We start from the raw sequence: 16,904 nt of genomic DNA, 5'->3' as shown, positions 1-16,904 counted from the left end.
AAGTAAGCTAAGAATCATAGCAATTGTCAGGATAGAGAATCAGTTGTCGTGGTTGTCACAGCAATTGTCAGGATATAGACCTTATTGTTGTTATAGGCATGATACAAAATGTCTACAGTTGTCATTTCACAAATATTGGCATGTCAGTACTCTCAAATGTGAGATAAATTGAACCTTTGCCAAAGCATAACAAAATCTAGAACCACCATTACTGGTTATAGGTTAGAGGGAGATGTGAATTCCCATAGCCCACCATATTCTACAATTTCACAAAATATAATGTGATATTTAGGAAAGAAAATCTACTGAAATACATAAATTTAGAAAAATTATTTTGCAGCTTAGTAGGTAAAGACGAGACTCAATTTCAGTTGAGGAATAAGACAGTAAGAATATCTGAATAAACACATAAGGAAAAGAGTCAACATGGGTGTGGGATAATTGTGATGCAAAGTTAATATGTTCTTTAAGAATGGAATTTATGTTCTCTCATTTGATTTGGTCACTATGAATATCCAACACCATTAAGAAATGAAATGGAAAAAACTATTGAAGTATATAACAAAACTCAAAAGTTGGCTTTCCTACAATGTGAATTCTGAAGATAGAAAATACAACAATGCACATAAAGAAAACGGAACTCTAAATTTTGGTCAAACCTGAAGTTGTAATTCCCAAGATTTCCGAGACATGAGATGTATACATTCAACAGACCAAACATATTGGCTTCCCATGCGGACATCATATTTATATCCAATAAAGATAAAATTTAAGAACATATTGGCAAAAGAACAAAATTTTGAAAACATGTGAAACATAAAATTGCAGATGAAGCCATTTCATACCCTGCAACGTTCAATCTCTGCAAGTGCTAGTCCCTTTCGATACAAAGCCTCGGCTAACTGGTCACGGGTGACCTCCATCTTCTTCTTGATTTTCTACAGAAGAAAAAAGAAGAAAGAAACAAATTCACAACATGAAATACATTTAGAAATGTGATTTGTCCATTACACAGCCTAAAATGGAATAACAATGTAATGTAAAACCAAAGAAATCAACAATTGAAAAGATTTAGGAAAAGAAGAACACAGAGAAGTGGAAAACCTGCTAAAACCAGCCATCTGCTGAAATTCATGATGCTCCTGAATGCTACCAAAGTTGGCTGGCATAGCAGGCCATCAGAACTCCAAGTTTATGAAGTTGGAGTTATGATTTGATGACAAGCATGCATTATCATATTTTATCTTAAGACATATTATTGTTATTGTTATTATTTTTTTTTTCTGCTAAGAATGTAATGGCAATATATATGCACCTCTCCCTCATCATCTTCAGGATCACTTTTCACTGAAAAATATTTTGCCAGTTCATCTTTGTCAATACTGTCAATCACATCATTTGCCGCTTCAATAACCTGCAAATTGGCAGTTCAGAATTAGAACAAACCTGCAAAGTGGCGGTTCAGAATTAGAACAAACCAACATGAGAGTTGAATGCGCCTCTAGTAATTGTGAACAAAGCTTAAGTTGAAATATATAAATTTACATTCTTGACCCACAAATAGAGAATATGTCATAAAATGATTCAAAACGGATCAGATCCATGCATATGTGGTTCTGGACACAACCTTATACAAGGGAATCCATAACTAATCCATCTCAGATTTTCTGTGGACCTACAACACACTCAAGATTCTGATGGATCCGATATGGCTGTCAGAATCGTTTATCCCAAAAGCTCGACCTGTTAAGGAAGGGTCACAACATCTATCAACACATAACAACACCAACCTGCACATGCAGGCCCCACAAGCACAGCTTTGCATGTGTTACCAAGAGTACAATGCATAGGTCACAACAACACACAACAGAAACATCTCACACATACCAGGGATCGAACACCTGACCTCTTGGCTCTGATACCATGTTACAACCACTTATCTCGAACTGTTAAGGGCCACAGGTCTACAACAATGTATATCAACACAACAATGACAAACTTTAAATACCCATAGTTGCAGCTTCATCTTTCCTTAACACATACAAGAAGGACCTGATTGGATCCAAACCTTGAACCAGCCCAAATTCATTCTCAACAATCAATCATAAGTTTATTTCCAACCCCTATTTATTTAAGTCAAATTTAATTAGCCAAACTGTCTCTAATTTGATTCTCAATGTTAACTTCAATTTGTATGACACATATTGGAAGCATTGAAAAATTTTCCAAAACACCATTTTTCTTGGGTGAATGATAAGATAAAGGGAAATTCAAATTTTCCTTAAGTTCACAGAAAAGGTAAAATATTGCTGAAATTTCAAAGAAGTCAAAATGCCCACAATGTTCTCCCCAAAAAATTCCAAGTTATCTATTTTTGTGAAATCAATACAGATCATGAAAAGCCCAAGACCTCAAAAGCGAATGCACATAATATCCTTGAAATCTCAAACTTGTGAAAGAAGGGGGAAATGTGACTTAATAAAAGGAAATAAGAGAAAATTATCTTCCATAACATGATGAATTTTGTCCTGTAGAGATGCATAATATATTATGTTAGCCCAACTTAGTACTGATAATAATTTGAGCAGAGCCAGCTTGAACATAATCTTAGTCCTACATTCCTTTCTCCTTATACAGGGCACTGAGTGTTTTGGATTCACACTTGCTGTTTCACCCTTTCCTTGTTTAACTGAAATATTCACCATCAACTCTAACACCAACAACAGAGGGTGTTGTGGAGGGTAAGAAACAGAATAGGAAAAGCCAAAAGGAACGTGTTCATTTAAGATTCTGGGTAAGCAGAACGAAATCAAACCTCAGATCTGAAGTCAAAACCACCCCAATCCTTCATTCAATGAGGGAAATTTAAAAAAATGCATGAAGACCACATAAGGGGGGCAGTTCATCAATGTCTCAGAGAATGGAAACAAGTAGGTGAATCAACAAAAAGCAAAACAGTGAAATGGAAATATAGAATTAGAATATTCAGTACATTCTCAATAGTGAAAAGGCTAAGGGGCAAAGTCAGCCAAAACTCTTCGGCATCATAATAGTTTTCATTCTGAATATTTAGAACATGCTCATTTCAAAATCAGATTTTCTTGTTTCCTTTTTAAACTAAATGATACAAATGATTATGGATGAAGAAACATCTACTTAAATGTTTCAAAAAAATGAAAATTACCTCCTCATTAAAGCGAATCTTGTCTTCATCACTACCTCGAGAGACCAAGCTCTCCAAGATTTTAGCAACCAATGGCATGTATTTTGGGTATTGAACCTACAAAATGCAAATTCAGACGAGTCAATAATTGAAAGAGGCTGTGAAGCTCATGCCAAACTCAATGGGAGAAACTTATGGTCCACGAGATGCAATTTCCACCTAAATATTATCTTTTAGAGTTCAGATTTAATAAATTATTAATATATATATATAATTTTTTTTAGAGCGTCAATTTATTTTGTAGTAAAAGAAAGAAAAATGAGCAAGGTAGCCACCACAGATAAAGGGAGCTATACAACCCAAGAATATGCAAAAAATACGACACACAATCCCTTCAGTAATTAAAACCCAAGATACCCATTAACTGATGTGAATCCGGATTCCAAAATCGGACTTGGATCGCTTAGGGCCCACTTAAATAACAAATAGCACAAATTTCGTAACCAAATGTCAAAAGAGAATGGCAGTTTTTTATGAAGTCTTCAACCTTGGGCCAAGAAGAACAGGAGCGGAAGTCCAGCAATCCTTCAGATTTGGAGAACTCCTTCAATAAGAATCCGATGAGCCTGAAACTTCAGACATATGATTGCAACACCAAGGTCTACTGATTCCAGCAAACAAGCAGTCAATTGTTCATCCCAGAAGCTGAAAATAAATTCCTGAACCTGTTTTGGGCGGTAGGTTACATCCAGATCTGAAGCTGACTTCGATCCTCACAATACAGGTCACTTTCAGGCCTAAGATTCAAGGATTAGAGTCGCCCAAGGGAGGAGAACCTTCGTCCAAAATCTCAGCCCAAGCTGTTCAAGCACTAAAGAGATCTAAGGGCTTGAGTAGGTCTGCAATTATCGCCAGACACGGGATTTTCGGCAAGGAGAGGACAGTCCAAAATAGAACCAGAAAAGAGGAGGAGAAAGGAGAGGGAAGAGGAGAAGCTAGTCAGGGGAAGGGGAAATAATTGCAGTTCACTGCAGCCATGGTATCAAGCCAAGCAAAAATCATTCATTCAATTCCTCAAAAATCTAAAATCGTCTGTCTACCGTGTTACATGGCTATGTAAAAGAAAATCAAAGTGTAACAATGGAAATTAACCTAAATTAGCAACTGAAATAAAGTCTCCCAACTTACTTGATGGACACCCTACTCAACAATAAGCAAACAAATTAATATTCAAAGTACTAAATTAACCCCAAATCTTCCGACGCCCAACTGCATCATTAGCATTATATTCAGCCTCACATAAAATTTCTATAATTCTGGACATTTGAGGCGAACAAGTGATGGTTCTAAGGATCTGCAACTGAAGTTGATCGATAGAAGTTTTCTTGTTTCTTAGAACACTTGTGTACCTCCCTTCCACATTTGACCACTTGCCGTTGATGGACGCAAGCCCCAGGAAACAATCAGATTAGGAATGCCCAACATGGCAAGCACTTAGTTTATTTATTTTTAATAAATAGTTTAGTCTAGAATATCTCCCCACGGCCCACGCAGCCCAATTAAACAGACATGACAGGAACAGATGAGCACTTGATTCTGTTTGTTAAAGTTTATAGTTGGAACTTGGAAGTTATTGTCTATATGTTCACTACCATTTCACCTAAAAGTTAGGTAAGGACAACGTCAATGTATACATCAACACTCCCTAAATGTGCAGGCCAAGATCTTGTGGTACTTGCAAATGGAGCTCACACAGCATTGAGGGAGAAGAAATGTCAGGAAAACTCTTTTGATGCACTCCCCAAGAGTCAAAAACTTGACCTCCCTGCTCTGATACAATGTTTGCTACCATTTCACCAAAAAGCTCAAACTGTTGGGGAAGGGCAACATCAATGTATACATCAACACTATAGTCTGTGATTTATTATTATTATCATCGTGGGTTTCAGTTGGGTGACAGCCTCTTTGTGAAGTGGGGGTAAGGCTGCGTACATTATGACCTTCCCCAGACCTCGCAGTGGTGGGAGCCTTGTGCATTGGCTATGCCCTTTTTTTTTTTTCCTTTACTAGAGGGTAGTTATGGTCCATGGAATTTTCTTAATAGAGAAGTCTTGTGTTAGTGGAGTCCTTATCATATTGTGCAACTATTCTATTTTATCAATATAAGTAAATATTGTGCTTGCCAAAAAGGGTATTCTACTCCCAAATATTAGATGGGGTTGGCATAAGTCAAAAGCCATACTACATTGCTAATTGAAGCAAGGAAGTGGAAACATATAACTTAGTCAAGAATCTCGCTAAGCCAGAGATAAAATGGAACTTATAAGTTGGTATTTGAAAATGAAATCTGAAAAATAAGATCCTCCATAGAACCAGGTCTACATGTAAAACATACAAATGAGAGACATAAATCATGAATACATGTAAAACATACAAATGAGAGACATGTATCATGAATACATGTAAAACATACAAATGAGACGTTTTAAGATTAGTATATGATGTGCAACTTTAGTCACTCTATGATAGATTGATAGATAATGAGATTATGAAAACTGAGGAGAGAGAGATCCCACAAAATGACTATTTTAGATATCTGGGTTCAATTATAATTTATAAATAAAAAAGGTGACATAGAGGATAATGTTTCACACAAAATTAAACTGGGATGGATGAAGTGAAGAGGTGCATCTGGAGTGTTGTGTGATCAGTGTACCCCTTAAAAGCTTAAGGGAAAGTTCTATAGGACTGTTGTGTGACTGGCTATGATATGCGGGGCAAAATGTTGGGTAGTTAAAAAGTGTCATATAGAGAAGTGTGTAGCTGAGAACCTAAGATGAGGATGTTAAAAAGGATGTGCAGCAAAACTAGGAAGGATAAAGTAAGGAATGAGCATATTAGAGATGATTTGGGAGTTGCCCTGATCAATGACAAGCTTCGCAAAAGTCGCTTGAGGTGGCATGGCCATGTTCAAAGGAAGCCTGAGGACGCCCCAATAAGCAGTGAACAACTATTCAGCACAGTTGGTGAGTTGTGGTGTGCAAAAATCTCACAATCACCAGGAGGTCTCGAGTTCGAGTCTCCTGGCGGTTACCTACTTCCCTCCCTACCTATAAAGAAGAGAAGGGGGGGGAAGAAAAATACACCAAGCAATGCTACAACCCCTAAGGGCAGGGGAGGGGGGAGCAAAATAGAAGAGGGTAAACCCCAAGAAGCAACAATGAGACTATTCCTTTGGGAGTTTATAATAGGAAGACAAGGGATCAGAGGAATTTTGGAGGAAACCTCAAAGTAGATGGCATTCCAAATCTTGTAGAAAGACTGAGTGTCGGAGGTCCATCAATGGAGGTTGCGCTCCATCCAAATATGGTTAATAGCCACCCTGAAGGTGAGCTTACTGGTAGTGTTACAAATGGAGTTCCCAATAGAGGTCATATCAATCCAAATCATTCCCTCGAGAGGGGAAGGGGGCACCACCTGGTAGGCCAACAACTAGCAAGGACTCGCATCCAGATGGTGGAAGTGAAAGGGCACTCAAGGAAGAGGTGGTTGGTATCTTTAGATCCATCCCAGCAAAGGCAACAAACGAGAGGGACAGGAATATTGCGGTGGATAAAGAAGGATGGGTGGGGAGACAATTGGAAAGAGATAACCAAACAATGAAGCTATGCCAGGGGATGTGAGATTTGAACCAGACGATTTTATACCAAGGGGAAGGGGTGCCTCAGGCCCTCACAAGGTGCCAAACAGAAGAAGAGGAAGAAGACCAAATGACTATGTCTTCCCCACAGAATGGGGAAGGCGAGAGAGAGAGGACCATATGGTAGAAAGAGGAGGGGAAGTGTTGGGGGGGGGGGGGGACCAAAAAACTATAAGAGATGATGGAGGAGACAAGGGTATCTTTGGCTAGACCAGAGGAGTAAACAGATCTAGGCCCCACTATCAAGTAAAGAACACCACTAGGATTTCAATTATCAAGCCAAAGGAAGGTGGAAAGACTATTTCCAATCTTGCAATGGATGAAATCCATGGCTAATGGCTAGCTTAAAGGATTTTGCGCCAAACCCAAGAGGCGTCTTGGGCAGGGGGAATGGTCCACAAAGAGTCTTTACGGAGAAGAGAGGAGTAGACCAAAGAGACCCAAATGTTGTTCTGCTTGGAGGAAAGCTTCGAAACCAGCTTGAGGATGCCAGCAGAGTTGACGTCTTTGATCCTTCTTAATGTGAGACCTCCCTCAGACTTGGGAAGGCAGACAAAGGACCAACCGATGGGGTGGAGGAATTTGGTTGAATCCACACCTTTCCAGAGGAAGGAGAAAAAGAGGGAGCAGCCTTGATGGTGGATTAGGGAAGCACAAAGACATCAAACCAGTAGATGTAAGAGTGTGTTGTTGTTGTTGTTGTTATGTATCATGAATACCTCCCTAGACCAGATATACAAGTAAACACAGATGAGAGACATGTATGATGAATAAAAGTTAGATGATTTTATACGAATCTAAAATGAAATGAACCAGAATCTTACTTATGGATGCCTCTTCTTCACATTCATAGTGGGAGGAACCTTATACCTTAAGGGAATTGCATAGCTGTTTCCATTTTGAGCGTTCTTCTTCAGTGCCTTGCTTCATGCTTGCCAAAAATTTTATCTTCACATCTCTAACCTGATCGGCCAATAGGAACTAACCCATGAGTTTCTCAAATATAGAATTTTTAATCATTGAATGCCAAAATTACACATCAAATATGGGCAAGGAACATGAGATGCTAAAACATGAATAGGTTATTTAGATATAAATGGAAGCATCTTCGCACATAAATATATTAGGAGTCAAAGTTTTCAAATGACACAAAAGTTGTGCACATATACTACCAAAAATGATTTTGCAACATCAAGAGAAAAGTTTTGCTCACAATAATCTGCTAGAAATGGCCAGAAAAACTTAAGTACTTTCCTTCATTCTCTAGACTCCACCAAACTGGAAATCATTCTATGACTTAAGAAAACAATTATCATGTTGCGGCCATCAATAATTCTATTTTATATTCCTTTTGGTTAGATATGCTGGACTCAAACACTTGAATTCATGGTTGGTATTGGAATTCACTAAATTAACTATTTGGGCTATAGATTAAGCATATCCTTCTTAATTTAACTGGCAATCTTAATGAGAAAAAGTGGTTTTCTCCGCTTTTGTTCAAGACCAGAAGAGATTGATTTACCCGCATAGAAGCAAGGTTATAGTATCGGTATCGGTGTCCATATTGGTCTCGGTCGATCGTGGTATGATACCGATAATGATACAGATCCACTGGACCATATCGAGCATAATTTCAAAACAGAACCATTTTTTCCCGATTCACCCAGTCTGTATTGGGATCGGGATCGGGATCAGCCGACATGCCCATTCCGGTACCGATTATTAGAACCATGTGTAGTGGGTAGAGGCCAATCAATTGCTGCCTTTTATTCTTTGAACAAAAAGCAAAAGAAAGATTTTATGATCAGCATGGTTGCCCAAGGTGGCGCTTTTATCTGCTATGTGGTAGCTTAATTAGTTGGTGCTCAAATTTTGCAGACAGATTGTCTCCGTAGCCCCTGACTCGTGTCAGCCAAAAGCATTACAGAATATGGTTAAATCAATAGACCAATTATGTCAAGATTTTGATGGTTGATGATACTAGGGGAAAGCTTCCGTGCCATAGGCCCATAGTTCAAGTTTGGCTTCAAAATTTTATAAACGGCCAACCCACATGATTCCCTAGTCATTCAACAGTCAGGATTCCCATATCAGCCTTCCATTGGTTAGGCAGCTGAAAATACAAGAAGAGAAAATCCAAATATGCTAGATCATACATATGAGCAAGCCATGAAATTTGACATGTAAACAATCCAATGCTCAATTTATCCAATATTTGAATTAGCCATGACAGCACTAGACATGGCTGAAATAGTTGCTCACCTATACCTTTTCTCTTATTAATATATCAAAAAATATATACAAGTATTTTTCTTGATCACAAAATATGCAAAACATTTATAACACTAACCCCCCTAATAAAATCAGGACCCCAATCATTTTTAATAGCCAGTCGATCCATTCACTCACCCCCCCCCCTAAAAGTGAAGCTAATAGTGTTTTTGGAAGCATGTTTTTTAAGTGATATATTAAGAAAACTAGTAAAGTTCAAATAAACTGAAAAAAATGCATTCAAAATTGGAATAAATTGGTTTGCAAGTAACATGTAGATTGGAAGGAAGAACCATTCAATAAAAGAATAGTCATTTGGATTCTATAGCATTGCAGTGCAATTTTACATCGTTTCTTCCAACACAAGAAAAAGTAGAAAATAGTGATGTCCCAGCTCCTTTTGCACTTTACATGCCATTCTAAGACGGCCTAAATGTCCTGAAACTTTTAAGACAATAGCAAGGATGCTTACAAGCACATTTATCATGTAGTGACACAGGTCCAGCCTTCCAGGTCTACATTTTATGAACAAGCAATAATATTTCCAAATCCAAATTTCAAAATAGGATCAGGACACAGCATTACATTTTTTTTTTTTGGGAGAGGAGTTGAGTAAGGTATGACCAGCTTCCACTTCATAGCCTGGACACTATTCTGTGTTTCGATATAGAAATCTAGGACACAATAACTCTTGAACCAGCCCAGAAGCAGTGAAACATGATTTCTATCCACTGCATATGAGGCTTTTCAAATGCCACTCTACGATGGCAAAAGAAATTAAACAATCACCTTTACAGTCTACTGCAGATAAAACACCACCTATATGACATGGAAATAAAGGCAGCTTATCGAAAACACTACATGTGCTTCAAACTAAGCTGAGCATCCCCAATAGTTGAACCGTTTCCAAAACCAGGTAGCTCAGATTTAAGTCCAAATTGATACTAACAGAATCAGGAGTGCATACAGAGATGCAGAAATGTTAAAATGACATATGCAGAAATATATAAATAAATGCACCGACACACTATAAAGAAAAATTCCAGTGCATAATCCATTAAGAAGCATCTCGATACCTCTTCTTCCAAACGTTCAGACACACTCTTAGCACAGGCTGGAGAAAAATCCTTTCCTTTTTCCTCATCAGCCTACACCCATAAATAAATAAAGGGGATAGTTTAAAATTTAAATATAAATATCCATTTGCAACACACTGCTGAAACAATATGAAAGATATAGTGCTTAGCATGCAACTTAAGGTGCCGAGAAAATATCTTAGCACGTAGGAACTCAATCACTTATGATGTTGAGGGACTAGTACAGTAGAAAGGCAAAAGGTGTAGAAATAAATATACCAACCTTATTTGGTGGTACTACATATGAAATCTGATAAGATACAGGGTCTTTTTTTTCTGCATTTTCTGTAACCCCAAGTGAGAGACTCCCATAAGAAATTTGCCCAAGCAACACAGATCCTGCTGGACAGTTCTGCAATATATTGAAAATTTCACAAAATGTATGCAGCACAAAATAAAATAATGATTCTTTAAAGATTGTTCCTCAAATGGAATACCTTCGGAAGCTTGTCTTTTGTTGGTGGGCCCACGTAAAATGCTTCTACAGATCTGAAGTTAGTAAAACATAAGACATGAGATGTATGGCAAATTGGCACATGAACTTTGGCCTCATAAATGGGTCAAAAACAGATTACTAGGGAAATTACACATACCCAGGGACTAAAACTGCGGAGCTAAAACTACCATTTCCCATCATAGGACCATCTGGTTGAGAAAAAAAGCTGAGACGGATGGACTCCTGGATTCATAAAGAAAATTTTAAATTCTATCACATGAATATTTTGGCTGTCCTAAAAGATGAAATCGTGACATTTCAAACTTAAATGCCTTCATCATTGAAATAGATATTTCACCAAAACATTGAAACAGATATCATAGATTTAACTTCCATGATGTGCGAACAAATGAAATAATTTTTTCCACACTTTAACATTCATGATTAATCACCACAAGTTAATGCTACATACTTGACCAAGGGGCATATTAGATAAAATAAATTCTAATTTTAAATCTCCATTCACGTATGTGATTTTTTTGGGTGAATAAAAAATTCATTACCAGAACGGCAAGGAGAAAAGTTAGCTAAAGAAGCCAAATTCAGCTGACTAAATGAATTTTCCTGCTCCAAATAGTATTTTAAGTAATAACAAATATTCTCAATAATTTGAGTCTAGTCCACAATAAGATGAATGGAGGATTAAAATCTCATTAACAGATATCCTGCACCAATTAAAGGCTGAATAGTCCCATTCAAACAAATGCAATTTGCATTTCGCAGACGGTATAAGTTCAGAAAGCAACTTCTATGACAGTGAAGAAAATGCAGTACTTTCCAATTAAAAAAAGAAAAAGAGAGGGAAAAAATAGCAGAATAACAAAAATGAGGTCTCAATGAACTGTGAACCTGAAAGTAACATTGCTCATAAAGATATAAATGGAGAGGTTGTCAAGCAATCAGGCCGCGGTAAAATAGTCTAAATTTCATATATATGTGTGTGTATATATATATTTATTATGTAATGACCAGGTCACAATAAGGTTTAGATTGATTCAACCTAAGCTCATAAATTTGGTGATCTCGCATCATTTGAATCAATTCATCATGAACACTTTATGCAACCATGACTAGAAGGAGCAACTTATGCAAAAAAATAGGTAATTTAGTATTTCAGAAGATAGAGAGGCACAAGAGTCATTGCAACATTTTCTGAATATCTTCGGTTTGAACTGAGTTAATTCCTTCGAACATCACGTGAATTCTTAGGTATTACCATAGAGCTCCTACAAACAACTATGAATTGAAGGAGCATAACTATCTCTCTCTGAACACGGTTATTCCTTCCAACACTGCTTATTTGCTGTTGCTATGGAGCACCTACAAGAAAGAAGGGCAAAACACACTCTTGTAGTTTTATGATGGATTTGGTCACCATCAGAGTGACTCAGTGACCTAGTGACAACTACTGCTGGCCCCTTCTCTCAGGTAGAACTGAAGATTTTGTTAGTGGTGCTGGCAAGAGATTTCAGATTTCCTCTCCCTATGCAGATCCATTTGAGTTCATACCATGGTGGTATATTCAATGACCACATGATGTGTGCTACACGGGCCCATATTTTGGAATTAACTATTCTAAAGAGGAAAATTTAAAGCCCTAGTGAATAGGACATTAAGTTTAATTATATTGTGGTTAAAGGCGAAGCGTACAATTTCATAGGATCCAAAATAAATCTAATTGTAAGATCAACATGCTCCATGGGTGGTTTTTCTGTGTCAAGAAACGCCTTGACCCTCTCAGTTCCTTTTGCTCTTAAGGACACTCTCTGATGGCCTCTTTTGATGCTTCCTAGGTATCTAACTTCAGTAAACTTCTTTAGTTCATTAGTTGTAATCAACTGCTAGAGGAAGGGGGAGAGAGAGAGAGAGAGAGAGAGAGAGATTCTACCCTTTCTTCCAAGTTTCTCTCAATGAACAAAATTAACTGCTTCATTTTCTCCAAACACTGTACGTTATCATGCCTGCAACATAAATAAGCATTGGGAGAAAAAGGAACTTGAAACTGTCCATCGACATCAAATACTCTTTCATTATAAAAAAAAAAAGAAGAAGAAGAAGAAGAAAGAAACCTAGTTTCCTTAATTTCAACTTCAACTGTGGTTCAAATAACAGAATGCAGAAGAGCTTTTGCAATGTAGCTGATCATGTCAGATAGAATAAACTCAAGACAAGAAGTATATGTGAATCTCTTGACACATGTTACTGAGGTGGTTTCTTCTTTCATTTTGCTTCTCTGATCCCATATGGAATTTACAGAGGCAAATTAACATACAAAGACTGCTTCAAACATTCATAAAAATCCCAACTTACATCGAACAATTTGACAAGGGTAGCAATTTACTTATATATTATCAAATCATCAATCCCAAAAGTACAGCAGTCTTAATGTGATCAAATAAGACTTCGATCAACACCAAAATTGCAGATCTCCCGCACCACTCGGTCCCTGACTCTCCAAGGAACAGGCTTTGTATCCATTAGGTGTAGCCCCCCTTTTTTGATCGGGTTTTTTCCCTTGGTTGGCCCAGTGCCTCTTCCCCCCTTGTATATTTTTCTCTTTTTGGGTCCATATATATTTATTCATCAAAAAAAAATTGTGATCAAATATGGTGAATAATGATACATATATCAAAGTCCTTCATAGAAAAATATCCATACCTTAAATAGAGATGCAAAGTGTATTCACCCTTGGGAAGTTTTGTGGAATTTGGATAGGCATCTCCCACAGAGTAAACACGCTATAGTTGAAAAAATAGAGGAAAAGGAGAATAAGTTCATCTGTATCTGTTAGGGAAAAATCTCCTTTCGGCTTAATTTAAACTATTCAAAGTCATTCCTTGAATTGTAACCAAAAGAAACAATGCAAATTTTCCTTTGTTTGGATAGCATGCAAACAACAAACAAACCATAAGAAAAAACAGCAGGATCACTAAAAGGGGGCCGGGGGGGAGGGGGAGCGGAGAGAGAGAGCAAAGAAAACAGGACATAGTATTTTAGTATAAACAACCGAAAATATTTACAATAGATGTAATGCAAGAACCATCCCATGCTCTGCACTTTCTATCTTGAATCTTTACATGGAAAAGGAAAAACCACAGATGCTCACCATTTGTGTAATTTCTACATCCCATGGTTGAAACTCAGGATGTAAACAAATGAGGGTCCAAACTTATATATCTACCAAGTGCATCTGCTTTAGTATTAGGTACCTCACCACCAATTGCCACACTACATATATCTTTGAATAAACAGTTTGGGCAGAGAGACCATTGTTTGCAACATCACTGTACACAAAATTTGTCAATTAGTAAGGAAATCAAAAAGGTTTCAATTCTCTATAACGGTAATGGGCTTGTTTTGATCTACATGGCTACACAGTTTAATAGTATGAAACCCCTGGCAGAGTATTCTAATTATTGGTTAAGCCTCATAAGTTGTTCCGCCATACCATTCTGTCTAGGCAGTATTCTCTTAAATAATAACCATCGATGCTTCCTCACTACTTCACCCAAAGCATATTAATCTTTCACCTTGTCCTTTAACCAGTTTGCATCAAATACCTGCTGCCTAGTGCAGCCAGTGGCTTTTATGCACATGCTTGAACCCTTTAGCAAATTCTTAAACCACCCGACCACTCAATCCATTATATAACTGGGTCAGCCAGCACTGGTTCAACCAATCAGAATCAATGCATCTGAATTCATTCAAAATCCACTTTGACCAGGCTGGTCTATGTAACCTTTCAGAGAAAGTGGCCAGATTAGGGGTGTCAAACCATCTGTGTTGTTGACCAAATCATTGGGTAAACTCCACGACTGTGGCCCAGTCTTGAAACATTGCTCTATAGTTGGCATCCCCTTGCATTTCAGTTATTGCCCAAAGCCTAAATGCCTATGCGTTCATTTCTACTTGCATCCCTTCCAGTCCTGCTACTCATCCATCTCAGCTACATGCCATTATGTATGTCAGTATGTGTACTTTCTTGGTTGGAACATTCACTTCATAAAGCGCGGCTTGCCTGAAAGACATTATAAACTTCATATTTGGTTTTAAATGTATGGTTGATGAATACCGACAAGGGTTTACACAAGGAGAACCAAGACCAAGGTCGACCCAAGTGGCTGACTAGGTCGACCCAGATCTGGTCCAAGTCAGCCCACGATTTGGGCTTCTGATGGGGATTATTAGTAGCTTAATAGTTTCTTATTTAGTTTCTATTTTGAAGTCCTAAGTTAGTTTCTAATTTCAAGTCATTGTTAGTTTCTAATTTCTGTTTAAAACTAGTTTCTATTTTCATTAGATTCCAATTTCCAGTTTTTAGTAACTTCTTGTAATCAGTTTTTAGTAACTCAGATTTAGTAACTCTTAGTTTGTATTATTTATAAACCCTCCACATCATTATAAATAAAGAAGATGGATCTTTTATGAGCCATGATTTTGACAATTAAAAAAAAAAAAAAAGTTCTCATGCTGCTGCAGCTGGGTTGTTCCATGGCTGTACCTTTGTGTTTGATCAAGGGTTAGGGATTGGTGTGTGATCCGATCAACACTCTGCAGCGAGAAGTCCGAGTGGGTCTTTTATTATCCGGTTTTCTTATTGAATCTCTTCTCCAACAGTTCAGGTAAGTGATCTAACTTCTCTGCAGATTTCTGGGTTAAACTTCTCTGTTTTCCTCCCTATCGGCCTAGCTGTTTTGGGAGAACCAGCGATCCGATGGCCTCCATATTCTGATCAAAGGATAAACCTATCCAGAGGGAGGATCGATCCAATTTTGGGGTCAATCAGACCACTGGATCTGCTGAAGTGAACTGTCAAGCAGTTCTGGCCGATTGTCAAATATGCCCAGATTTAGATTCTGTTTTCTGTTGTGTTACTGGGACATTCTGGACTCTTAGCATCTGTGATCTGAACCTACTGGAGGTGTTATATTGTTATTAAAACTTCTGGTTTAATCCTAAGACTGCTGCTGATTTATTTCGCTTCTGGTTACTGTTCATTGAGGTCGTTTATCAATTCTGGTTTGTGGTCGAAGTCTGATTTTCTGCTATAAGTTTGCTACTAGTTTTGGTTGTTCTCTGGTCTAAAAGTTCCTGCAGATTTGGGTCTAGTTGGGTGTCCAATATAGTCCTACATTAATGGTCTGATCACAAAGTACTCCAAAAGCAACTCTCTGTCCATCATCCACCATAATAATTATATAGGGAACATCATCTTTCATCTCTCCCTTCTCATGAATGATTGAATCAAGATCACAAAGATGGCCATTGTGGGATATTTCCTGGTCAACGATCTTAACAACTCCCTTGTTTCTACCCCTCTCTCTAAAATAGCAAGGCAATCTTTTATTTTTTAAAACATTTCCATGTTCTAACTTGGCATTTACTCCCTTTTAGTCTCACAAATCTCAAAACCCAAAACAATATCCTCAGCAAACTACACCATGAACTTGTCCTATATTCCTAGTGAACTCATATATAACTAGTGCAGCAGCATACAGCTGCTCCAACATACACGTTCCTAAGCACCCCAGCATACACTTTCTCAATGCAATCAAATTTCAAACACACATAGGTGATTTAAGCTGACAACAGAACACCTCTTTTTTTTTATTAAGTAGAAAAATATTTGGAAATTAGAAAATAAAAAATTAATATTTAACGTAACAAATGCCAGGTTTTAGTTATTCCAGCTATGATTACCACAATGAATGCGTGATTTTGTTAGTATGTGATACTTTATGAACAGAAGCTTATTTCTACTGTAAACACCCCACATTGACCACAAGCCATATAAACCCAATCTTTTTGTTAGAAACCCCCCCCCCCTTTAAGAAAAAGATCTCAAGATTCTTTTAAAGGTTTTTATCATTGACTTGGACTTGTAGAATGCCACCCCATGTGTTTCCCTTTAGTTTTTGAAAAGTGGCCTCCAATCATGCATATTGGACACTGGAAAGTCTTTTCCCCTTTTTCTTGTGTAATGGAATGGAAAATGGGGTTAAAGATTAATCAACTAAAAACGATGTAAGAAATAGACTTTCTTCTAAGGTAGTGGATCAGGTCATCAAGCACTTTTGTTTTGTTCAATATTGTCTTATTCAGTTTTCCAAATCAATGTTAACTATTTTTTTTTTTTTT

The 16,904-nt window shown here is 37.5% G+C and overlaps 1 protein-coding gene across 1 annotated transcript in view; it reads right to left on the bottom strand.

Moving 5' to 3' along the window:
- The window catches only part of LOC122082247 (tripeptidyl-peptidase 2-like), a 45,650-nt gene that overhangs the window by 1,914 nt on the left and 26,832 nt on the right, over positions 1-16,904 (bottom strand). The window contains 12 exon segments of the mRNA XM_042649713.1: positions 846-938; positions 1,316-1,414; positions 3,185-3,280; positions 7,734-7,826; positions 10,211-10,282; positions 10,494-10,622; positions 10,708-10,759; positions 10,864-10,949; positions 12,655-12,727; positions 13,425-13,504; positions 13,787-13,886; positions 13,976-14,050. Coding sequence (XP_042505647.1) covers positions 846-938; positions 1,316-1,414; positions 3,185-3,280; positions 7,734-7,826; positions 10,211-10,282; positions 10,494-10,622; positions 10,708-10,759; positions 10,864-10,949; positions 12,655-12,727; positions 13,425-13,504; positions 13,787-13,886; positions 13,976-14,050 — 1,048 coding nt within the window.

Source organism: Macadamia integrifolia, chromosome 6 (genome assembly GCF_013358625.1).
Source record: "Macadamia integrifolia cultivar HAES 741 chromosome 6, SCU_Mint_v3, whole genome shotgun sequence".
Taxonomy (NCBI): domain Eukaryota; kingdom Viridiplantae; phylum Streptophyta; class Magnoliopsida; order Proteales; family Proteaceae; genus Macadamia; species Macadamia integrifolia.
This window is presented reverse-complemented; position numbering and strand designations above follow the sequence as displayed.